At 40.7% G+C, this 27,037-nt stretch overlaps 1 protein-coding gene across 2 annotated transcripts in view; it reads right to left on the bottom strand.

Moving 5' to 3' along the window:
• DOCK1 (dedicator of cytokinesis 1) overlaps window positions 1-27,037 on the bottom strand; it is a 258,125-nt gene that overhangs the window by 47,228 nt on the left and 183,860 nt on the right. For both annotated transcript variants that reach the window (XM_084289957.1, XM_084289958.1), the window contains exons 33-38: window positions 23,695-23,843; window positions 14,424-14,509; window positions 14,081-14,237; window positions 10,816-10,856; window positions 9,479-9,569; window positions 5,864-5,983 (exon numbers count right to left, since the gene is read on the bottom strand). In XM_084289957.1, coding sequence (XP_084146083.1) covers window positions 5,864-5,983; window positions 9,479-9,569; window positions 10,816-10,856; window positions 14,081-14,237; window positions 14,424-14,509; window positions 23,695-23,843 — 644 coding nt within the window. The remainder of the gene's footprint in view (window positions 1-5,863; window positions 5,984-9,478; window positions 9,570-10,815; window positions 10,857-14,080; window positions 14,238-14,423; window positions 14,510-23,694; window positions 23,844-27,037) is intronic.

The following is a 27,037-nucleotide window of genomic DNA, read 5'->3' as shown; positions in this document are numbered from 1 at the left end:
CAGCCACTCTCCAAAACTGAAGCACTTCTACTCTATTTCCTATTGTGAAAATATTTATAGATCATCTCAGGCAAACAGCTTTGTAGCTGAACGAGATTTGAAGTAAATGGAAATCTAAATAATTTTAGATTTACATGAGCATTGTAAACAAACTCATTCAGTTCTTCTAATGAATCCTGAATAAGCACAGACCTTGCAACGCATTTCCAAAGCACATTTGGCAACTGAAAGCCTTGCTTTGGTCCTAATGCTGCATGGAAAACTGATTGCACCTATCTTATTTTTTGTCTTTTTTTTTTTTTTTTTTTTTTTTTTTTCCCCCAATCCTTGTCAGACAAGTCTGCAGCCACTCCAGAGCAGGGGCTGTGTTTCTATGGCACTTACCAGGAAGCGCCTCCGCAGCCCCATCACACCCCTCTGAGTCTGTATTACTGAATACAAACATGAGAAATGAGTTTCATAAATGGCACAGACCCGAGAGCCTAAAAAATGAATCCTTAAATTAATTATGATATAGTTTATCTCCAACATATGTGCAGCAGTCCCACAGTCCTCGCGTTCTTCGATTTTAATAACCACTTCCTTACGTGTAAGCAGAGATGAATAGGAATAAAACGGGCATTATGAACAACATTTGTTTCTGACTTAAACTACTGGAATTACTCAAAAAAATCTTTAAAAGTTAGTTTACTATTTATACTACACTTCTTTTGTCACATTACTTTAATGGAATACTTTCTGGGATAGCTAAGAGGTAAACGCACTCTCTTTCTATTCTACGGCAGATGCGTGGTAAAACTGCCCAGCTTTGGGAAAAGATTCTTTCAGGTTTTGCCAGTGTCTGAACTGGCACCCCTCCAGCCACGTAATTTGTCTTGGTGAACAGGACTTACTTTTTGTTGCTCCTGCCTCTTAAAAACCCCACTCTCTTCCTGCATCTCTATTCTGAAATCCAATTGTCCAGCTCAATCCACCGAAGGAATGGCAAGGAGTTGTATTATAAGACTCAATTTGTAAAATGTCAAGTGCCCTGAACTCCTGAGGTCCATGAGTCAATTAACCACTGGCTTTTCTCCCCATTGTTTGTGCAGCTGGACTACAATACCTGCAACGTGGCTGAAAATAAAACTAAATCCAGTATTTTTCTCAACGTCACAGCAGCAGCAGGAACTGTGCATTTAAAACACCCTCTGAAAAAATTCTGTTTTGTACAGAGCAAATTTATTCAGGTGAGGGCAGCATGGCTGTAGCAAAGGATTCTGATAAATGAAAACTATACTCCTGAAGGTCAGCAACTCCCCATCTGCTGCCTCACAGATTTCCTGCATTGGAAGTTTTCCCAGCTTTGCCCAGGACATGGCAGGTCTTCTGGAGGAATGAGCTGTGCAGGGAGCTACTACACAGGATTTGTATGATATGCAACTCATTAATGCAAGAAACAGTTTCTCTGGATAGTGTACCAAAGAGAGAGGTTTACAGTAGTGGAAGGAAAATACTTCTTTTATACTAAAGGTGTACAAAAAATGTGCATAGCCTAAATTAAGTTGCGCAGACACATGTTGCAAATTCTTACGGGAAAGACTTTGAGGATTCAAGAGGAGATCTTCTTATGGGAGAACTAGCAATTTAATTTATTTTTGAAGTGCAGATTGTTTGTTGTCCAGCATCCAATTTAGATTTTGAGGTTCTGTAACAGCAGCAAAGGAGGATCTTAGTACACTTCTTAGCTCCTGCTGAGCTAACCGTCAATAAAAATGAAATAGTCTAGTATATTATCATGCAATATTCTCAAGTATGAGGGATGTTCCCAACACTGTTTATATTTTAGATGGCATGAAGTAACCATCAAGAAGGCTTAACATTTTAAATACGGTATTAAAGCAGCATTTCTCTATTCCTAGCGTAGCATTCAACAGGTGTAAGATATACCCATTCTGGTGACTCTTTGAACAACTTTGCTCTGAACAACTTTGTTCTGAAGCCTGCTCCTTTCCTTCACAGGTTTCTGTAAGGGTTTACCATCTGAAATGGGTACAAGCTGGACACAAGCCTCACACTGATTTTTGGCAAAGAGGTGAATTTCACTGCTATCCTGTTAGATGGAAAAAAGGCATTCATTGCCATCCTACTAACTGGAAAAAGACATTTAAAGGCAAAGCATTGCACTTACTTGGACGTTTCAAATACTTTGTGTTTTCTGGCTCCCGTAAAACAGCAAAAGTGTTTTTTGTTGTTGTTGTTGTTTTTTTGTTTGTTTGTTTGTTTTTGAGGTGGTAAGGGGGCAGGAAGGGTGGAGGAGTGGAAATGAGTGTGAGCAGTGTGCATTTATTTATTTTTTTTTCTCTACAGGACCAACGCTTTCAATTTATGAAGGAGCAGTAGAAAACATTTACTGATTTATAGACTGCGGCATCCACTGGCAAACCTGAAACCCGTTGCAGTTCGTAGATTTTGCCGTGCAGGGATAAGCAAGCTGCTGCTTCCTTTATGGCTACAGAGACCATATAAGCCTGTTTAAAAATGAAATCTTATCTTTGTCAACGACAACGGAGCATTTCTTGGCATCAGAAGTACATTAGCATTGACTAACATCAACCACTCCACACAGAAAAAAATTCACCCCTTTTCCTCTTCTCTTTATTACTGCCTCTATTTCTCCTTCTCACTGTGATATACTCTAGCCTAGCAATTTTCAGTAAAGTCCCTGGATTAAGGGCTTTATTGAAAATTACAAGACTTCAGGAAAACACAGAAAGAGCAAACACTTCAGAGCAGTTCAAAGGATAGGTTAGACCGCCGTGATAAGAGTGAAGATAAAGCTTTTAAGGGCAAAAGCCAATAGAGATGAAAATGAGACTGGAAAGTGCAAAACAGTAAAGGAGAATAAACCAGCAGAGAGGAAAAAACATATACATGTCCTAGGAAAACCCAGAAGTAGCAACTTTTACTTTTGGAAAGAAGGGGCTTGGTAAAATAATGACGGGTATTACTGATAAGGAATCAGATCCAAGAAGTTGAAGAACAGAAACTGTACCTGACAGCATTAATCACTGGAAGTTAAGGGTATACTGAATCTTTATAGAAGACTGTGTTCAAGACCAAAAGTCAAAGTAAAATAAGAAAGCAAGCATGCTAATCTATTAAAAAACAGAAATCAAAATGAGTGCTCTGACAAGGGTCTCAAACCACAAATAACAGGGATACTTGTGGCGAAGGCTAGTATTTTGTCCTCAGACAAATGGCATTCAGTGCAAGCCCCAATTCAGCCCTATTAAATTGCAAATTTCTCAGGCACTTCTGGTCTAGAAGTGGTACGTTTCTGTGTCTGGTGAATACAGAAGATTACGCCTTCCTCTGAATTCACCTCACCCTGCATGCTAATACTTAAGGAGCAAGTTTCATGGGTGTTCTGCACTCGAGAAGTGCCTCGAGCTTTCCTCTTGGGAAAATTACCCTGGTAAGAGAATGATTGTTGATCTTGATTGTTGAGAGGCTGAACTATACATCAGCCTTTCCAAAATACTGCCGAATTTTTAAGACCAAGCATTGCCTTTTGAGAAATCCCTTTCCCCCATCTCCTCTAGACTATGTGTTTCTAACCACAGTTACTTCTCAAGTCAGCCTGGCAGGCTGGAGTGAAAGAGTGCTCACAACTTTAAAACCAAACTATTAAGCTCTGTAAAAGCCTGGAAGTAGTTCTACAGCTGTCCAGGGTCAAAGGACCTTCTGTGGGCATCTCTTCTTAACTTCATGGGAAGAGAAAGCAAAGTGGTAGCATCAACAGAGGAAACTGCCAGGCAGAGGCACAGCTTACAATTATGGTTAAAAAAAAGAAAAGAAAAAAAAAAGATAAAACAAATTGGTTAGTTTACATAAATACTGTTTCAGAGGTGTTACTGATCATGGAGTCATGATGCCATTAAAGTAGCCTGGAGTAAGCTTGCAAGCTGCAAAGGTAAATGCAAGAGGTTCGTTTACCCTGATGTTGTAACATCCCAAGTGAGAGGATTACCTTAATTCTACCATGGCAACCTTCCACTTGAAAATTTATTTAAGATTTTCATATTCTCAGCATATATTGATTTTTTTTTTCCTTTTTGTTGACTAATACAAAAATTTATCCCAACTTGGGTGACCAGAAAACGAGATAGGAAATGTCTGTAAATGGCAGGAGTGCTTTGAAAATGAATCCTCTGCTCACAAAAATAAATTAAGCAGGAATCCTATGGCCTGAGCTAGGCAAAGAAATAAGTGATCACAGTGGTTCCCGCAGTATCACACTCCACCAATGAACTTTAAATAATGAAGATTCAGTTGTTTAACTGTGAGGAAAAGGAGTAGACAGAGAATTTTCACCGCTGTTTCTTTCATTTCTGGTTGTGAAGCCTGAAAAAAATTAAGAATGGTTATTCAGTCTGACAAAGGTCTCTCAAGCGTGGATGCCGTGCTGTGTAGTGTGGAACAGGCTGAAAAGCAAGCAGCAGGTATTTTGCCTGCTGTTTATATAAACAGCTCGTTAGAGCTGTCGGCAGAACTGGGTGGCTACAACTTTAAGGCAGGCTGTTTGCAACGCAGATGTAAAGGGCGCTGCAGCTTTTAATTTGCAGCCGAAATGCATTGGCCTGGTGTTGGGAAGAACAATTCCCACGGACTGTATACTAGCACCATAAAAAAGTAACTGCGAACCCATAAACACGTAAAATAACCAAATAAAAACAGGCGGCTTCTGCCTTTTCCTTTCCAGAGGGGAATGTAATATTAAAATAGAGTTTTAAATCAAATCCAACCCTAATTCTAACTAGGTTCTCCTTAGCAGCTGCTGAAGGGTCAGTAGAAATTTCTGGGAAGTGGGAGCATGTTGGGGGCTGGATGCTACTCACTGCTTAAGCACAAAGGACAACTGCTCACCGGGCCCAGCCGCACGCGGAGCCTGCCTCTATCACAATCTAGAATTACAATTTTTTAGCATCACTTATTAACAACTTTTAACTATTACATTAAGATAAGGTGTAAGGTTTGACCTTTTAAGCAGTTTCTATGAAAACACTGATCCGACTCTGCTAAAAGCCTGCTTGCATAACGTGTTGGATAATTCTCTAATTCTCCCTGGCAATAACATTTCTGTCTGCACTACCTTTATGCAACAAAAATTGCTTTTAGATAAATGACCCCCTACTGGTGTTAAACTACCACAAAAAAACAAGATTGTGTATCCGAAATATCCCGACGAAGAGATTTTCACCTCTGTATTTAAGCATTGTAGGCATGCACTTTCCCAGCTCTGCTATGTCCCTACGTTTTGCTGACTCCTGAGCTGAAAACCATCAGCTCTGTACAGGTGATACCTGCACCCACCCCTTCAGATGCAAATCCCTCTCAGAAAACCAGGAGCAATGACAGGGAAGTGTTCTCATTCTCTCCACTACCCTCCTATGGTACAAACCACGCAAACATCTGTCCTTTGACAGATTTTTTTTTTGTGTGTACACAAGAAAAACCAAGGGGAGCTGAAGGACTGCGTTACCTACTGCAATTGCCAGAAAAAGTAAATCCCGCAAATTCCATGCATCACTTCTCTTTTATCTTCTCTGTGGCACCATACACGCATACGTTTACCCTTAACACAGCAGTTGTAAATATACCATTGATTTTTTTTTTTTTTACTACTTTTTTTTTTTCTTTTAGTATTATTATCTTCAAATACTGGCAGAGTGTTTAAATAAAACACTCCACATAATAACTTACAACAAGTTTAAAGCTCCCTGAAGGTCACTTGATGCAAACAATGTTTATTAGTCAACTTATAAGTTAGACAGAAAAGCAATGAAACATATTTGGAGGACTTTTTTTCTTCCCTTTTTACCTTGCCCTTGTCAAAGTAATGGATAATTTCTTGATAGAGCTGCTCTTTCAGCTGTCCTTGAGTAGCAGCCTGGTATCCATCCCGCTGGGTAAGATGTGCTGCACATGCTTCTTCTGACCACTACATCATAGAGACAGACAGATGGAACAAGTGAAAACAAGTCAAAAGTTACGGACTGTGTCAGTAAAATTAGGCTGTATAAAACAGAAACTTTTGATTTAAAGAAACGATTCACAACCAAGGCACTAACAAAGATTTCATTGCCGCTGTGTAACGATTCCTCCGGCACAAGGACCATTTATTAGAATGCCGTAATGGGAAGCTAATTACAGATATCAGATGGAAGGAAGCTTCTTGAGGTGGTTTCCTCTCCTCAGTGAGTTTGATGAGGCTGACTTTGCCTTGTTGATGGGTACAACCTGCTGGCTGCATGACGAACACTGGCAGGTTTATGTTGAGAGAAGCCCTGAAGCCAAGACACATCAGCACAAATGGAAGGGACTGGAGGCACAGACGGATATTAATGAACTAAAATTCACTGAGAATGTTTAGAGGCATGCTAAAGTACAACTAACTTTATACAGCCTGTTTGCAAACAGTTGCTCCTGCTCTTCAAGCAACTGCCCAACAGATGAGGAGCAAGGCAAAGACATTACAGGGATTTCTCCCTAGATTTGAGGACCACATAATTCCCTACGGCTTTTACACCTGCATATCTTACATCTGCGTAAGGGACAGATGCAACTAAAACCTCTGGACTCCACTACTCATACCATATCTTCTTCCTTTCCCTTCCCTCCTCCCACTAATATTCCCTAGGACCTATCTGCAGATGAGACAATACTGGAGCCTTTTCCCTTGACAGGAAACTAATACTATATCCTACCTTTCCACAGCTATCTATTTTCATGAGGCTAGCAGGAAATTAATGCCTTAGAGACTCGCAAAACTCTATCAAACCAAATCAAAAACCTCCATTAAATCAAATAAAATGTCTCATAGATTGAAAAAGAGACAGGGACAGGTGCTTCAATATAGCTTTTGCCTTAAGAAACCAAGTTTAAAATAAATACAGAACTGTTCGCTTTCATCTCTGAAAATCAAAGTTGCTATAGAAAGAGGACTGCCTACAAAAATAAAATGATATAACTTTCAGAAAAGAAGAGATCCGTACAAAGATCATCAACTCACAGATTTATTCATAGAATCGCTGTTACATCATCTAGTTTTACCTCCTCTACATTATTAAATTTCATCCAGTTATTTCAGATTTGGCCAAAATGTTTGTGTTTAACTTAAGCACAGCTCATGTTTTGTTACAGGATATCTTACAAAAGCACATAATGACATTGTCTGGAGATGAGAGGGACTGAGGATTACACCCCAATCCCTGGTAATGTGTTTCAGTGGGTACAGACTACCTGATGTAGATACGTCTGACTGCAGCTTTGAACTCTTAGTTCCTATAATCTTTTCCTTAAACGGCCACAGGAGGCTCTTTAATATCATTTTCTTCCCCTTAAGACAGTCATTTGATGCAAATCAAGCTGAGCTCTTTTTGACAGGCTAGCCAGAGAGCACTTCACATTTCTCATTGACAGAACCTTTCTTCATTTCTCTTATTATGGCTCTCTTAAAGCCTTTCCTTTTATTTAATCCTTCCTAAAACCATGCAACTCTTCACTGCATTGACAGTACAGCTTTGTACTGCAAAGCCATGTCAATGAAGGAGACAAATTTCATGGAGTCTCCAATGCAATGGTACTTTTCTCAGCATGCTTCTGTTAGTTTTGAGTATCTTAATTTTGACTAAAAATTACAAATATTTTATTTTATTTCATAAAAACTCTCTTTTCCAAAGTTTTTTTTTTCACCAGCTCGCAGTAATATGGAGAAAATTATGGTGGCTCTCTCTCCAGAGACATCCTTCTTGCAAATTTAAAGGTGAAGTTCTAGAAAGCTCTCAGTCTTGACCTAAATGTGATGCCATTAAAATCAACGTGATGCAACATATGCCAATGATGAGTGTCATTGAAAATCATGTCCTCAAGGCTTGAAATAAAAACTCAATTGCTTAAAATTACACACACCACAATACTGCTGCTTTTTAAGCGACACTGAACTCCTCCATCCACTGCTAACTCCTGGAAGGAACAGGATATTACATTAGATATATCAATACACTTCTACAATAAAGAATTTCCAAACCATAATGTAAGTCTATTTATAAACAAACATCTGCTTCGTGATAAAAACCTACAATAAATATTACCCTTACTTTTGCCATCTTCTATTGATTTGTAGTATAATAAAAGAAAACTGGATATGTATTTCCAGTAAATTAAAGGAGTATATTAAGATACTCATCCAGTCTCTCAAGACACTCTGTAAGAAAAAAATGAAATTGGCTAATCTCTAATTTAAAGTCATACGAAGCATATTGACTAACGATTTCAAGACATAAAGGGTAGAAGTTAGAATGACGTTTTATGGCATTGTTCGTTCCATCATTTTTCTGGAAAGTGCAGCACCTGGGGAAGGCAATGCTTTATCTTGTCTAAAAGGCTCATTCATGTAATGCCTGATAAGCAAGTATTACACAATTTGGCAGTCATGTTTTACGTCCCTAGCAGGAACAAGAGGGATCTTTATAGCCACAGACTCAGCCAGTTACTCGCTCCAACTTCTACCCACAGGCAAGCGGCTGCACCAGTCTGCGTGACTGAAGGTGTCAAAGCCTTCTCCTCAGATCTTTAGCTCTCTGAGACGTGTCTCAGAACAGAAAATTTCATTACCAGAGAAGTAACTGCATCCAGCAGGCCGTGTCCAACAATTGCCCTCGCTTTGAATAATGCATAAAGCTATTGCTACAGTGGTTTTACACTCCAGATGAATTTTACTGTTGTTTTCTTTGAGCAATAACCCTATATTTATTTTAAAATGCAGCAAATATATTTCAGTGTCTTCATCTAACTTGTAAAAGTACGGTCTGCACCGTACTTAGTCTTAATATAGTTTGGATGCAGTTTTCTTAGTTTTGATGTACAAATAATCGTCTGCACATCATTTAGAAGTACTTCACTTAACACCCTCCACTTTTCAACTTTTCAAAATATACACTTTACACTATAGATTCTCTTGGGATTGCTCAGATTAAATCATAGATTGCTAAGAGCAACTCACTGCATCGAATGAGATACATTTCCTTTACAAGAGGGTTCCCATTAGCATGGCTTCAGCAATAATACCTAAGGCTTACAAAACACTCACCACTGGCATATGAAATAGATGTCTCCATTCGCTACATAATTTGGATATTTAAAATAAATTTATCCTGCAGCTTTGCAGTTTATGACTTGTGGTCTGTACTTGACTGTACTTCTGCGCACTTCAGATCAAGGTCAGTAAACCAGGCTCTGATATGCACCAATGGCAGAGGGTTGGTTTCCTGCATAGTAATTAATTAATTACACATGCAAAAGATGAAACGGAAATAAGAAGCAGTGCACAGATGTTCACCAGTTTTAAGTACAGGTTCCAAGACTGGTGAAAACAAGACTACAACTGGTACTGCTAACATCATCTTCAAAACTTGCAATGTATTTTGGTGTTTACCTTAAGAAGCTTTGCATGAAGAAGCAACGTGTAGGCAGCTTCTGTGTAGTTATCACATTCTTTGTGCAGGTCACACAGCTTGTACAGATACCTGCAAGTAAGAAAAGCATCGGGTTCTTAAAACAGGCTGGTTACTAAATGTCACCAAATAATGAAAAATAGTTGGCTGTGTAGACTACAACAGTTCAACTCTATCTTCAAACAGTTAAATATATCTAGGGTTACTTCTTAAAGTTCATATGTCTGTGGTCAGGAAACTTTCATGACCACCTGCATTTCCACTGTGTTTTTATCCCAATGACTTGTGAAGAGTGATGAATCCAGTACAGATTTTGTGCATGAGATCTTGCTCTAAGTGTTCTGCTAAAGAGACAGGTCTTCTTCCTTGACTTAAATATCAGCACATCTCTGAAAGGGGATTATCTTCGTTTGTTTGTTGGCTTGCTTTTCATGGCAGTTTAAAAATAAATAAATCTCTTACAAGAGTTTAGTAACAGAAATAGGAGAGAACTTCAGTGGGAGATAGGCAGTGAGAGACAACTTGTCTTTGTACAGACACTGAACAGGGCAGACCCACAACCCACAACTTCATGTGCACGTTCATGGTTACTAATCCTGCCTTTTTGCTAGTTTTTATCTATTTTTCAAATCATTAAAGCGATAATTAAAACCATTTAAAACAACAGGAAGTGAGTTTACTAGAGAAAATTCTTCCCAAAAGATAACATCTGAGAACAAATTCACAAATAACATTTAGATAGCTAAAATAGCGGTGAAAGAGAAACTTCATCATTTTAGCACAACAGTCTAGCCAATTTTAAGCCAAAGTAGAAATAGAGGTCTAGGAACCCTGAGGTTTACAAAAAGCACAACAACATATTACCATTTTCACTTTGTGTGAAAACAGATTTTGAAGGGTTCCCAAAAGCTTCAAATTTAAAATAAGTATTAGTCATCAGATTATTTAATAGCCCATTTTCCCCAACTCACGTATTTCCTACCTCACCAGGAAGTAAAATTATTTCTTTGGCCAGTTTTCTTTTGACTTATTTTCCTCGTGTGACAACACGTATTTGTATTTCCCTGTTCACTGTTATAAAACTGAAGGGGTTGGAGGAGGGGTACAAAAAAAAACCTCTCAGGATCTCAGAAGGCCAATTTCTAATGCTCACTGTTCTTAGTGATGATGAGCTTTTGAGCTTGAAGTTCAGTAGAGGTGTGCTTTTTCATTACTTCTTCCCTTTCAGCCCCCAGCTGACTGCTAAATAAGAGCTTAATTTTCTCCAATTACGCTACAGTCAATCAAGCAGAATTTGTCAGTGGTCGTGTTTACAAACCTTATGTACATTTCTTCTCTCTCGATCTCCTTGTAGAAATTCTGAAAAACAAAATAATTTCCTTACAAAGTCTTTGATTTCACAGCCAGAAACACATACGGAACACGCTAGGAATTAAAAATTCATAATTGGATAGCATCAACCTCAAAACCGCAAAATGAAATTTGCCTCTAGTGATAGCACACAAGTTATTTAACTTACAAAATCTAATGCTGCGATGTTTCATGATGTAGCATATTAGGACTTATGTCTTATTGGAAAGGTTAAGAATTTGCGAGAGCAGTACCGGTAGAAACTGGCTTCTGGCATTTGCACGTCACACATCATTAACCATTTGCAGCTGAAATTTCATAATATACAAAAACCTAATTTTTAAGAAACAGTTGTTCTACGGATTTAAAATTCCAAACCTTAGCTGAGCAATACATCACCTGCCCTTGAATTCTAATAGTTTCCTTGGAAATAAAAAGGCAGATTAGTGTTATTTATCTGGTTTCATATGCCACGCATTCTCATTGCTCCCTTCAGAAATGTCTGAATGCCTCTGGTCTTGAGATAAACTAGTTAACACTGCAAATATTGTAAATACAGGTTATGATAAATTGGGCAAGATATTAAAGGCTTTCCTGAATCTTATTTAAAGTTTGCCTTCAAAAGTTAAAAAAATAAGGAAACAAAATACAAGGAAATTTATCCTTCACTGAACTACAATGTATTTCAGGGCTGAATTAAACCTGAATAGCCAGGAAAAAATGCATAAGCCCAATACCAATAGATGCATAAGGCCAATACAAAACCTTCCCCTTCAAAGAGAACCTAAAATATGTGATAGAATACATATCTGTGATAGAATACGCATCACTGAGCTGCAAAAGACTAGTTATTTAGGGGATGTATCGTATCAGTTGGCATAGCTGCTCACTAGTTTTGAGTTTAACCCACAAGACAAAATGAACCAAGTGAAACCACACTCCCCATAAAATTACAGTCTGCTTTCTTTATTTGTGTTTACTATTCGTTTGTGTGTTTGTTTTTTTTTTAATGTAGAATAGACTTCTGAGTTGGGTGATCAATAACGTAAAGTCATTTTGTCCCATTATCCTGACACTGCTGCGAGCTGCTCTGCCCTTCCAGAGCAGCCTGAGAAGGGGCAAGAAACCCACAGAAAGTGGAGGGGGATCAGCCAGGAGGCTGGCACTGACCCCACTGTGTTTCCCAAGGCTCTCTCTCCCCAGAGAGGGCTCCCTGCTCCTGCCCCACCTTTGGGTGCTCTTCCCATGCTCCCTGTGCTGGCCCACCCCTGTGTGGGAAAGGTGGGGAGCTTTCGGCAGGATCCCTCCTCTGATCTCCTCTGCTATCTTGTCTGCACTCATGTTTTGCCAGGATTGTCAGAGGCAGGAGCAAGCAGCTGAGGGAGCAGATAGGGCTTTTTTTTTTTTTTTTTTATAATATTTTTTTAATCATCAGCACTGGCTTAAATGTATATCAAAACCTCTGACTTAAACTATATTCAACACAGGCAAACTTAATCCTGTGAAAGCCTGTACATTGTTAAAGGCCCAATTAAGAACTCTTTGAGCCCTCAAGTGGGAATTATGCTGAGTATTGGCTCTGGGTCAGACTCCTGTAAAGGCATAAATTTCACTTCAGGTGCACGGAGAATGATGAAAAGACTGTATTGGCCCTGGAGGGCAAATGGGACTTTAAAATCAACCTGAGGGTTTAAATCACGGCTACTGAAAGTGAGCAAAGTTCTGCCCTTTGATGCTTTCATACATTTCCCCTAGACTTCAGTGGCAGGGCGGTGCGTGGATAACTCACAGTGATTTAACTTGACGACAGTACATCACCCACAAAATTTATCACCTACAAATACCTGAAAAATTCAGGTGACAGAATCACCATCAGGAGACGCTGTTAGAGACACTTAGGGAAAACAACCCCCCAAAGGGGCTACCAGTTCCCCTGGGGCTGGCATGGCAAGAGTTACCAGGAAGGGTCTCAGGAGTTTTATAATGAAGGGAAAGAGAAATAACTTCACCTTCCTTCGGAAATTTGCCTACTTTTATATATATTGTTGTCGTGTTTTGGAGCGTGTGGTGCGTGTGATTTTTTTTATTTCCTATCTTGCCTGGTGCGAACTGGCAGGTTTTTCTAACTCCAGCTCTGCTCAGGAGGACACCGTGACTTTTCTGCAGGCAACCAAGGGCACCTGCTAGATCACCAGCCGGTGACAACTCTCCGCGTCCCTCCTCTTTTCCCATTTGCTAAACATTCTGATGCTTTTTGATGTGCACAGAGAGGAAAAACAAACTAAAAATAAAAACCCAATTTCTGATTTGATGTCTCTATATTCTCTCCCATTTTGACGGGCATCATTTCATTTATGGCTTACATGATAGCGAGGCATAAAGGCTGCAGTGAGCAAGCTGAGGACATTTGCAGCGCTCGCAAGTGTTAAAAGCTACAAACTATTTACTCAGATCTTTCCAAACCAGCCTGAATGAAATCTATCAGCCATATCACGTCAGGCGATAAGCACAGTCTGTACCCCACACACTGAAATGAAGTAATTTTTGATAATGTTATGGGGATGAAAGCTATGAATGCTTAACTGCTAAGAGTTTAATGCAAAGCAACAAATCTAACTAGCACTATGTCAGAGGTCTCTAAACTTTATTTTAAGACCATTTTTCCATATGCCCTGATTTTGTGCTAATAAAATCTCATACTCTAATGCTTCCAGCAAAAAGCATGATATGTCTGCTGCTTTCAACTCTAGCTAAATGGACAAAGGTTTGTATATTCTCAAATTATTTGTATATTCTGGACCAAAGAGAAGGAAATTTCCTATCAGTGAGGGAAAAAAAAAAAGTTTATTCTGCTTTCAATGAAACAATAACTCACAACTTTGTTGAAAACTTCTGAATTCAGAAGTAGAATACAAATGGGTTTGCAAACTGCATATTACTCCAATACTGTGTGTAAAGTGTTTTTCTGTATAATTTTGTTCATATGTAAATTGTAAATGTCAACCAATACCCCCAAAGGTCAGGTCCTGAAACATTCCTTCTTAAACTCTTTCTTAAAATCAATTAAGGAAATAAGAACCCATGTTTCCATAAATTCACTTTCATTAAGAGAAAAAAATATTTTAAGATGGAATGAAAGTCTTAACACATATTCTGATTTAACTGAAATATTTTGTTAAAGGTGTAAAATTAGAAATGCAGTGATCAGTTCAGGCGGGTGACTCCTTGCTTACCAGCACATTGACAGTACAGCTCATGCGGTTCTCTTTGTTCTCATCGTGCATGATGGTCCTGTAGTCCAACAACCTCTCCATTAAGCGGACAACAAGTTTCACAAAAGTTTCTCCACTCTTAGCAAGGTATTTGTGTTTTCTGCAGTGCTCTAAGAGGCTGAAAAGCCAATTATATATGCCTTGTTAATCACACACACAAAAAACCTTGACTCAGGTGCAATTTTAAATATCGTGCATCATTAACAGATTTTAATTATTTCTGGGCTACAAAGTTCATTGTAGTCTAATTGCCCTCTCTCCTGACTTCCCCGTGACATAAATCTCACCACTGATCAACACTTACATTTTGTCAAATAACACTTTGTACTGTTCATCTCCTCTGCCTCCTTCCACTTCATGATCCAGTTTCGTGATGATCTCATTTTCAAACTACAATTAAACAAAGCAAGCGTAAATAATCAGATGGCAAATATTTCACTTTATTACTGTAGTCTCAATGGTTCACAGATTGGTTGGGTATCTTGGTGAGATGTTTAGCTACTGTTTTAAAGCTTGATTGACTTTTAAGAGTTTGCAATCTCTGGTATTAGACTATCCACTCTGATCTGCTGCCCTACAAGGGTTTTTTGTTGAAGAAATCATTGGTCATGTTGTTAAATGAAGCTTAAATATTTGCGTTAGGCAAAACTAAATAAGGAGATTAATGACGAGAACTAGGGCAAGGGAAATAAAAAGACAGACACAGAATGTCCCCTGCAATAATGACAACGGCGACAACAGCGATGGAAGCAAAATGCAAACATGTTGAATGCTCTGCTGGAGACGCGAGGTAACACCTACGGCTGCTCAGCCAGCTGGATCCCTCAGCCAAACGAGCTCCCTGGCATCGCTGCCATCCCTGCTCAGTGCAGGTATCACTCACTTTGTGGCACAACCCAGTCAACGTGCTAATAGGGCAGAGCAGGAGGGAGTTGTTTCAAGCAGCTTAAGAGTAAACATTTTTATTTGGGAAGTAATGCGAACTTAAGTGGGCATTAGAACACGTTTTAAATGCAACCTGGGTAGCTCATTGTATTTTTAATGGCTACAGAGGCTTTTACTGCTGCTGCTTTGACTAAGGCCAGGCTAGGAATGAACCTGATTAGCAGAGGAAGAGCCATTTTGTGTCCACTGCTAGATCAGGAGCTGATCTAGTCATCTAACTCCTAAATCTGCATTAAATAAGCACAGGCTTCACTCATTGTCACAGCTATTCTCTCATTGTCAAGAGACCCCAGCACAAGAACCAGGGTGAGAAGGGAGGTCCTGCTGCAGGGGAACGGGATCCCACTGCTGACAGAACCGCTGGCTCTGAGTTTTCTCCCTGTCACCGTCACAACAGCACCGAACAGCTCAGAGGAGAAGCGAAGGGCCACCCGCACAAGAACAAAGCGTGCTAACATTTTGTAAATGTCAGGAGATGTTCTTTGCATCCGCAGTTAATATTAACAGCATATAATGTACAGATGGAAGAAGAAGGGCCTGCCAGCACGACACGCCTTCAGCCCCAGGGCGCGTTTCCACCACTCGGGCCCAGCAGCAAAGCCCATGGCCTGCTCCTGCATCTCCACCCAAGCCACTTCTCCATGTCATAGCTCCCCACCTCTAAGTTGTACCCATAACATAACAGCACTTCTTATTCTTTATAAAATATTTCCACAGCCTGGAGTATCTACTTTCCAGTGGCAACAGCTCCTCTGTTAGAGCTACCTCACACCGGGGCTCTCTGTGACTGGAGGATGTGTTTTTTTGGTGGAAGTCTGTAGGCAATCTTGGACTTTTCTTTTACCAGGGACACAGCAAGGAGGCAAGAAGCACAGCTTCAAGGACTTGTACAACAGAGGCCACATGCTAGGGATTTACCTCAAACCTGTGCTGAAAGATAAAATCAAGAAGATCCAGCCAGCTCAGCAGCCTCTGCAAAGGCCTCGCACCAGGCACCTGAGCAAAGGGAGCAGCACCCCAAAACAACCCAGATGCCAGTGCAGAGGGAGCCCTGGCCTCACCCATGACATGCCAAGCAGGGTGCCAAGTGCCAGGGCCACAGCACCACCCCAGGGGCATCTGGGGACAACAGGGGACAGGGATTTTCCACGGGGTCAGCTGGGGAAGACGAGCTGTTATCTCCGTCCAGCAGTGCAGCTCAGACTGGTTTAGCTATAAAGAGAAGCTGCATTTTTTTTTTTAATTTTTTTTTTTTAGTCCATGCTGTAAAGTTCTGCTGGCATATTTATTTCAGCAAGGAGTGTGAGATCACATATCCCCTGCCAACAGACTTGTGTCATGATGAAACTCTGACGATAAGGGAGTATTTTTTACCACCTTAATTTATATCACTTTGAGGAGGCGTAGCTACGTCCACCACTGGTCTTGCTGCCAAGACACGCTGCATTTTGAGCTCTGCCCACGCAGTCCTCCCTCTGCCAGCAGAGGTTATCACAACGTCTCTATCAAATATCAAACAGACATTTGCCCTTAGTTCTGTCACAGTCTCTTTGTCCGAAGCCGCTGCTTCGTGCACGTGGCAAGGTAAACATGAGCAGAACAAGAAAAAGCCTCTGGCAATAGGTGTGATGAGAAGCATCGCAGCTACCCCCTCAGCTGGACGTGTCTGCCTGCTCTCCTGGCTGCTCCTGTCCTGCTGAAGCCTGCAGCAGCTGGGAATATACACGCTCCCAGCCAAGGTCAACCCGCATACAAAATGCGGCCACGGGCTGTGGAGATGTTCCTGCTTTGCTAAGAGAAATCTTTTTTAGGCAGAACTATACACACTGGTATAGAGGATTTGTTTGTTTAAATTGTGGCAAAGAACTCCAAAACATGACTCTTTATTAGGCCAACTCAATCTCTGAATATCTTAAGAGGCTCTGCAGTAGCTCAGCTGCCGTTACTATAATGTAAAAACCCACAGTCAGATCCAGGACACTTTTTATTCCCCATTCCAAGATTCCACAATCCTCTCATCATTCGCTGCAGTAATGTTCACATCTCCTCCTACCTTCACTGGCCACCCCAGATTTTTTTGTCCTCTGCATCTGAGTTGGGAAATTTATTTTTACATGCCATATGGCAGCCTGCCAAAATTGTCTTAAGAACAGAGAAAAAAAAAAAAAACAACAAAAAAACACCTCTCTGTTCTGAGTTGTGTCGATGAGCTATCACGATGAGTAAGTGCAGAAAAGTCCTGCTCACCTACGGCTCTGTGTGGGTTCAGCATTCGGTCTAACAACATGCACAACACAACTGCAAGCCGTCAGGGAACCCCAACCAGAGACTGCATTGTGCATATAGTGATAAAACCAACTAAGTACCCAAACGACAGATATTCCATCTTAAAACAATTTGTATTATGATGTTTGATGGTTCTGAAGATGAAAAACCAAAACATCACATTATACCATTTCAAAGATGCTTTTCTGTACTCTAAATGTTCCAAAAAATCACAGAAACGCTGTCTGGAAAGAGACCTTGAAGGTCATTCAGTCCAAACTTCCAGGTGATGCAAGAGTATTGCCAACACTAGATCAGGCTAACTGTGACCTTCTTAGCCAAGTACCGAAAATCTCCCCAGATGGATGGCTACACAGCCTCTCTGGGTAACTTCTTCCAGTGCTGCACTAATTTCTTTGTGAAAAAAAATGAATGAAAAGTGAAGTGAAATAAGGTTTTTAACACCACCAATCCATTATTCAAAAAATGACAGGAAAATGAGAAAAGGAAGAATAATGCAATCCACCCCCTCTAAGAGGCAAACCCAAGCTGAAACATGTTCCCGTAGTAAAAGGACGTGTCAAGTAAAACGCTGAGGCAATACGACGATGAAACAGAGAAGTCACCGAATTCATGTTCTCTAATGAGACCAGAAAGAAATTGACTTTCTATACTAATGTGAAAAATGACACTTGCTGCCAGCAAGAAGCCTGTAGGTGATGTATTTTTTAGTAAGAAATTACTCATATGAAGAAGAGCAATTACATTTGCCATACAGGACCACGAGTATTTCCCGATAACAATTTTACTTAAATTTCTGTAAATCTAGACTTTGTTGGGCTATTTCCGTAATGGCTCTCTTGGGTTGAACAGAGCTAGAGCTGTGACATTTCTGGGGTTTTAAGGGAAAGGACTGTTTGCTCTGCGATTACTCTTCATATGTATCAAGGAGGTGATATCACACAGCCCTGACGACTAAACATTATTTAATACAGTTAAAATTCCTTCTCTCTTCTGAAAAATGTTTGTTGACATGGGGTGTGGTCCATGCAACAATTGTCTTCCAGGAAAGGGGAAGAAAAGGGTCGTGGAGTTGCCCAAGCTAATGGCTCTGGGACACTGCAGCTAGCATCTGCTGAAAAATTCTCCAGCTTTCCTTCTCTTTTTTTTTTAAAACATATAAATTAACACCAAGCATGCTTGCAGTTATAATAATGGAATTTACCCTCAAGTGAAGAAGTGCCAAATTTTCCATGTTCATATTACAGCCAGTTACACTTGCTGAGGTTCTTTCTGGAGGCTTAGGGGATATATCTGGCACTAACGATGAGCTAGGTTCATATCTTTCTGTTGACAGTGAAAGCTCAAGGGGTGATGTTATGAAGATAACAGGAAATTATCATCAACTTTTGCTTGCAGCTGATCAAGATCTCAGCTTCTCTTCAGGATGTGTGCTTGAACTTTAGCATGGAGTATATCCACTGCTTCATCTGTCTGCTACAATCTCTCATCTGGAGAAAACGGTGGTTACAAATCAACCTGAGCTATCTGGAGTCCTCAAGTGTCAGCTTAACTAATCACTTTTGGTTTTAGGTTTACCTAAAGCGTTGTTGGGCTACATTTGTAGCACTGAGTGACAATTTAATCAAGCTGTAGATGAGGAGGGCTTTCAATCCTCCAAGCTGCTACAGATTTGTTTAGTTACAGGATAATAATGAATTTGCCATATAAGATTCAAGTGATAGAAAAACACCACTAGAAATTAGCTCTAAAGCAGAAATAGCACACAGATACTGTAAAACTTCGTTCAAAGGCCACTACAGAAGTCTTTGGTAATTCCTAAAAGTTTCAGCTGTTCTGTCTCCTATTTTTCCACAGCACTCTGGTTGGCAAGCGGGTCCAATGGCCTTTTCATATTAAGCCATTTCAGATGGTTCTGGACATGTTGTAACATTAGGTTTTTTCCTTGCTCTTATGTGAGGAAAGAATACCAGTGTTCTCTAAAAGACCAGAAAGGAAATTAAAAAAAAAATAAATAAAATAACCTCAGATAGCTAAAAATATTACCCATTGAAATTAATCCTTTGGGGTGATGATTTATTTGAATTTGCATGCTCAGTGGGATTACAAAGGACAATGTGCAGCATCACAGAACCTAACGCAAGTCACTAATTTGCGTTCTGTCCTCAAATCCATAGTGTGGAAAGAGGGAGGCTAACACAGGGCTTAGAATTGGTAAAAAAAAAAAAGACCTACAAGGAAATTACAGGTTGTAAAAGTTGATAGATACCCAGGTAAAGTAGCTATTTGTAATTAAGGAGAATTATACCAATTTGAAATTCATTGATAAACAACAAGAAATTACAGAGCAAATAAAAATGCTGGTATGGCTGCCTCAGTGATACTAGGATTTACTGGTAAATGCTGGAAGTGAATTAAAAGGGTTTTACCCCTTCCCATCTCTCCTCGTTTAATTCTCTTCACAACAGAACATTAGCTAGAGGTACTTTAGCCGCACCCATAGTTTTATTTTTGCAATCACATGCATTATCCATTCATTGACTATGCATTTCTATATGACTTTGCACTATGCATTCATTCATTATGCAGTTCTCTATCATTTTTCTTTTTGGCCACGGCTCCATTATGCTAAGTGTTGTTGCAATGTGTACAAAACGGGACAAATGTGTTGTTTTGGGGCTCTTTCCTCAGACCATTACTTTTGCACAGCTCCTTACTCTTACAGTGTAAAAACACATGCTGGAGCTTGCATGCTTCTACCACTGATGCTAACACCACTGGACAACTTTGACAATCCCCCTTAATAATGCTGTTTAGCCTGAAAACTAGACATATGGGACTTCTAATTCCTGCACGCTCACTACTGCGGAGCGGGAGGTACAGCTCATTTTACTTTGAAGGATAAGGGCTGTTGAAGTAATAAGGCTGCTTCCTTATTATTTGATGAGATGTCATAACATTGGGGAAGAAATAGTAGGGTAATGCTTCTTGCTTAACCCCTTACCTTATTCGTTAATAGTTATTTTGGGTTCTTAAAATAAGCTACTTATCCTATTAATTTGTACCAGAACAATTAAATGAAATTGCATTACGATGCAGAGCTACGAGACAGGGAAAAGCCATTGCACATCTCCCTACTGCCAAAGACAGGTGTCTCCCTCTGCCTCCTCCCATGTTCTCCATGGTCTATTTGGTACCAGTTCCTGCACTCACACCTCCCTGTGAACTGGTTCAACTCAAAACAAGCAGAAAACAATTAAATCAGCAATGACAGGGCCAGAAAAGGTAAGTTAAAGTTTTGGGTAGGCAAACCGGCACGTTCCTATGAAAGGGAGCTAGAGGAAGCGAGAGATGGAAGGAACAGGGCACAAAAGCAGGAGGTTGGGGCTTTTAGTGCTCCAAATTCCACATTTCGGCTGAATAACTGTTTCACAATGAACTTTCTCTCCTGCTGCCACCATGGGATCCATCACTCTCACCTGACCAGGCCTTGAACAATCAAACCAATTCTCTTTCATCGCTTCTGTGGCTCGGACATATTCCCTTTGATCTGGAGGGCTTGCCAGTAAAACAGGCAAAGGGGAAAAAGCGAGCGGAGAAGAAGGCATTTTCTTCTATAGGGAAGCTTCAGTCCCACACAGACTTTAGCATCAGATTCCTGCTTTGAGGTACGGGCTACTTTGAAGCCCATATAAGGCTTCAAAGCACATTAAAAGGAAGAAGACAAAAATGGGCAACTCCAGCTTTTAATTCAACCGGCCTTTAATTTAGGGGAATTCATCTTCTGCTTCTTCCTAGGGCTATATATGTACTGGAAGAACAAAATCCCCATTCTGTTACTGGTTTTACCAGGCAAACCAACTCACACTGAAATAAAACCAGCCACGGGGAAAGCTGTTTGTTTATAACACAAGGCATCACAGCATAGAAGTTCTGCAAAAAAATTTCATTTCCTCCCCCACACATGATGAGGTTTGCACACCTGCTGGAGAAGTGGAGCCAATTTAAACCCTTATTGATGTGACTAATAAGGTTAGATAATTGGATTTCTGGCAGATTAGTTTAACAGCATCCAACCATTCAGTTTTGAACTCCTCTTTGAAAGCAAGGCTGGACAATAATAATTAGTAGTTGCAGAGTTGCATACATACAACATAACGCAGTGCGTTACGTTGACAGATTAAGTACGAGCACTTACCTAGGTATTGGTAGTATTTAAATAAACTATTTTTTATCTATTTCTATCATTTAGAAGACAAACCACTGCAGTTAATAAACAAGTTCTGGTTTGCACGACAGATGATACAGTCAAAGTTTGGGAAGCGCCCGGGAATTGCATTTGTTTGGTTCTTCGGACCGGTTCCAGTTCTACCTCAGCCTCCATATGGCACCAGACAGCTTTGATTTCCACCAGGCTGTGATGCTCATGGCACCAAACCTTTAGCTCTTCTGCTTGGCTGCAAACTTTCACAGGCTCTGTATCGCCAAGTGGATGCTACAGGGGCTCTGTAGAAGCGGGACAGCTCATATGGGGTCTACACGAGGTGTCCCACACACCTCTGCTGCTGGCATGCAGATGTCTCATGCACGTCAGAAGATGCGGGGCTGCTGCTGAATGGGGCTGACAAGTTACACCTGGCACCAAAAAGACTGAGGTGCCAAACGCCTCCTCTGCCTCACAGATAAGGTCAGCCCCTGCATCCTGGTGCGAAGAAGCAAAAGGGGAACCAACAAGAGCGCACCAGGGTTGACTGCAGAAATTGGATGTATACAAGGCTGTGAGAGTTGAAAGACGGCCAAGGAAATTGGCTGTGATCTTCGTTCCCAGAACACCAATCTGAGAGCCCCAGCATGCACACAACTACATTATCTGCAAAATTATAAATGGATAGATTGATTATTCCATTAGACATAACTGTTCACTCCAAACGCACTAAGGTTTATTACCTCTGTACCTGTCATCTCAATGTTATGCCCGTAAAGAAAGAAGCTACACTGACACAAGAAATATATGCCAAGTATCTACAATCCAAGACATCTCTGACTTCAGCATGAAGCATTTTTCTTCTCAAAAGGCAAAAAGAATTGTGTGAAATATTTAAGATGTTCATTTATTAAAATCAGCCAACTATTCCACACAAAGCTGGTTTTCTTCTGTCAAGAAAATACAGGGCCATAAATTTAGCTATAAAGTTACCCTCGGATTTTTGATGATCCATATAATTGTACAAATAAAAAATGACAAGTAACAGAGAGAGCATCTGACATGAAAGTGTTTAAATGGCATCCCAGTGAGCATTTCAATCTTTACAGTATCATCAGAGTCAAACATAAGAAAGGATGATTACGCAGTAATTGGATGGATCCAAAATACAGTTCACAACCTTTCCATACAGCATCCAGCACAAAACAAATCGAAGTAATATAGCTGATGTCATTTCCCCATGTTTAAGTCTCTCCATGCAGATATTCCTTTATTCTGGCTACAGATTTATTAAGGGTTCGTTATGGATAATAATTCACTAAAAACATATATCATCCAAGAAAGCAAAGGCAAACACGAAGAAAAAAATAAACAACACGTGTCAAACTTTACTGCAAATTTCACTAAGTCATATCCATATCACCGTGTAAAGGACCTACTCTGGCTTATATGATGAAACTACCTGGCCTAGCTAGTCTTATACTCAATCCATAAGGTAAAGTTTCAAGGGAAAGAACATAAAATGGATGATGTCAAGAAACTCTCCTCCACTCTCCTTGTCTCTCAAAAGCGGATGCTATCAGGGTAAGACTGTATGTGCTTATTCAAGGACTTCCTTCGGCATGTTGAAATAAAATAGAATAAAAAAGCTCCAATAGTACTTTTGATTTTGCAGTGCTGATACAGCATGAAGATAGACTGCCACTGATTGGATAGCCTTTTTCCCTCTTAAAAATCCCCAAAATGATATAGAGTATCCAAATTGTAAGATAGTACACATGATAAATTTGTACAGGTTATAGTTTCTTTTGCCACATTATCAGGCTTCCGTTTATGCCCAATTCAGCTCCGAAGCAGACTCCTTTCCTGAGTCACAGTGAAAATTTAAGACATCTGTCTTTGCTCTCCTGATGTATCATAAAGAAAGGTTTCATTTACTTCATGCAAATTTTTCCTTCAGTAAGAATTTAAAACCTTTGGATGAAAATTCTATAGCCACTCAGAGTTATAGAAAACAAGCAATCCATAATTATATTATTCTTTTGGAAAAAAAAAGGAAGTAACAAATATCCTTATGTTTCTGCCAAAGAACAGTTAAATCTTTCTTACAAACTTCAAATATTTGTTGCTTACTGCTTACCATCTGGAAGCTCCTGGTAAAATGGAATTCACACTGCATCATATCAAAGAAGATGGGGATCGTGGCTTTTCGAAGCTCTGTTTCAGGGATAAGCGTCATTTCTAAGATGGGTCCCACCATTTCCGGGATGAACTTGATTTTATGCTGACCTGTAAAGAGAAACAAAGCATTTCAGAGCTAATGAACGGCCGCTGACTTAGCGGATGATAATTGTTTTAAAAGCCATATCAATAAATCCTCGTATAGCCAAAATGCAAGACAAGTCTTTTTCAAGATCTGATCCTACTGAAACGTGTTTTAATTTATTCCTCAAGAGGGGAAGTATCTGATATGTATAAACCCGAATTAATGAAGAGTTGTTCAGCCAGTAATCAAGCTGGAACTTGCTGCATTTTTCACAAAGCACCTGTACTCACACGTATTAAATTTCAAGATTTTCTTCAAATACATCTTATGGATAGCAGAGGAGGCGGCTAAAAGGCACATCACTTGCATTAACTTATTTAGACTTCTGTATCTTCTGCAGCGTACAAAATGTTCTTCACGTCACTCTATCAAAATGTCACCACGAGTACATACTTACATAGCCTCGAGACATGAAACTACATCTTAGCCAAGCCGACAATATGTCTTCTTTCTCCCAGAGTCGATCTGACTGGCTAACTTTATTTCACATTTACCTCCCCAGGAGAAAGCCGCACCTCCCCAACGCTCCCTGCTCTGTGCACAGAACTGAAATTAAACCGTAACAGGAACATGAAGCCTAATAAATATTGGACTAGTTAAGAACATCTAGTTACAGTTCTTATTGTTGGATAAAGTGTAGAAGATGCAGATTACACATACTGCAAATCATCTACTCAGCACCACCAGGGAGAGATGCTCGTGTAGAGCTGTGGGAGGGCACCGAGGAGCTCCAGGCTGAGGACCTGATGGCAGAAGTTTAGAAAACACAAACCCATTCTGCTCACAGCAACAGGCTGAGATCACACCATGACTTGGAAAAGGGCCAGTTAACCCCTCTGGGTCTGCGCCTGCTCTCCTGTGACCTGGGCCAGATGACAACTACCTAAATCAGAGAAGCAGGAGCAGATTTCTTCTCTCTAACATTTCTGAAGTGCAGCAAGATATTAGGAAGAACTTCTTTACTGAGAGGGTTGTGAGGCATTGGAATGGGCTGCCCAGGGAAGTGGTGGAGTCACCATCCCTGGAGGTCTTTAAAAGACGTTTAGATGTTGAACTTAGCGATATGGTTTAGCAGAGGACTTGTTAGTGTTAGGTCAGAGGTTGGACTCAATGATCTTGAGGTCTCTTCCAACCTAGACAGTTCTGTGATCCTGTGAAGATTCCTGTATGGAAGATGATAGGAGTCCAACACTTTACAGCATCGTGTTAAGTCTGGAACATTATGGAGCTCATTTCATTTTATAATAAATACAAAAGAACAAAAATTCACACTGATTTGTATACCTTATGGTGCATTTGAACTTCAGCACATGCAATCGGTGAAGTTTCTCACAAACCTGATGCTATAATAGCTGTACACAACGAGAAGCGTGTTTGTGCAGCCACTGCTGCAGCTCAGGCTGGGCTTCTTTTCAGTTGGGCTAATTTAAGGAGCCCTCAGCTTCCTCCACTCTAAAGCTCTTGTTTCCCATTGCAGTTTACTGGTGGTATACGACAGAAACACATTTTAATTCATTTATATTCCACTGCACTACACTGGCATGGCAGTAACTGTGAAAGTATTTAATTAGCAGTTTCACTTTTGACCAGAACTAACATAAATCTGAACAAATGTAATCAAGCAAAAATCCTTTACTGACAAAACACGCTGCTGCATTTTTATTTTTTTATTTTTAACAGATATAATTTAAGTTACTTGATTTGGCAAACTTCAGAATCCCATTAGCATTAGCAATCCTATTAGGGCAAATTAATACACAACCAAAATTGCTGCTTCGTATGACGCTGCACCGCTGGCTCTTGGTGAGGAATATCAAGTAGGAGGAGTGAAGTTTCCCCTGCCCTCCTTACAAGCATTATTACATTCAGCGTCTCAGGTGACACTTTCCTCGTGTTACGCCTGAAAAGTGTCAGAGTCGATATTTCAGGAAACAAATGATAGCGACAAAAGTTATTCGCCAGACACAAATTCAATGTCATAAGGTTCTCCGTGGGCTGCGATGGGTTTTTCATTGCTTCGAGTGCAGGGATCCCCTCAGAAAAGTACCTAACATCTCTGGAAACGTAGATGTGAAAAATGGAGAACATGCACAAGGTTTCTTGCCAACGCACAGGGCCGGGCCTGCAGCAGGCTGCGTGCTCTCGGCCTTTCTGCTGCTCGCAGGCCGCTTGTGCATTGGGTGGAACAACCAAGCAGAGCTTGTACATCACCGAGCACTGGGATTTGCCAAATAAAAAATCTGGGAGGACCTGGGGGGAAATAGAGGCATGTGAGAACTAGAAGAAAGCAGCTGAGGGTTGTGGCACCATTCAGAGGAGCATTGGGCGGTGAGGAACCTCTTGAAGTTGTACAAAGGCAAATGCAGGGTCCTGCATGAGGGGCAGAACAACCCCACGCACCAGTATGGGTAGGGACTGATCTGCTGGAAAGCAGCACTGTGGAGAGGGACCTGAGGGTCCTGGTGGACAGCAGGTTGACCATGAGCCAGCAGTGTGCCCTCATGGCCAAGAAGGCCAATGGGATCCTGGGCTGCATTGGGAAGAGCGTTGCCAGCAGGTTGAGGGAGGTGATCCTCTCAACCCTGCACAGTACTGGTGTGGCCACACCTGGAGTATTGTGTCCAGGTCTGGGCTCCCAGTACAAGAGGTCATGGAGCTACTGGAGAGAGTCAAGAGGAAGGCTACTAAGATGTTTAGGAGCATCTGTCATATGAGAGGCTGATAGAGATGGGCCTGTGTGGCCTGGAGAAGAGAAGACTGAGCAGGAATCTTATTAATGTGTATAAATATCCGAACTGAGGATTCTCTTCTCTGGAGATATTCAAAACCCACCTGTATGCCAGCCTGTGCAATCTGCTCTGGGCCACCCTGCCTGGCAGAGGGGTCGGACCAGATGACCTCCAGAGGTTCCTTCCAACCTCAACCACTCTGTGATTGTGTGATTATCAGAAAGCACTAAAAGCACACTGGACTGCGTTAAACCCCTTGCCTGCTACATGAAACCCATCCCCGCACCTGAGGGGATGTGGCTGCTCCCCCTGAGCTCCCCCTCCAACTGGGTGAAGTGGGAGAGGGTTGGAGCCCAACTGGCACCCGTCTTATACCATGGCATGCAGCGGGGATGTGATGGCACACGCACACACATGCAAGGATGATG

This window comes from Netta rufina (assembly GCF_964035555.1).
Source record: "Netta rufina genome assembly, chromosome: 7".
NCBI lineage: Eukaryota > Metazoa > Chordata > Aves > Anseriformes > Anatidae > Netta > Netta rufina.
The sequence above is the reverse complement of the archived record's forward strand: the minus strand, read 5'-3'. Positions and strand labels throughout refer to the sequence as shown.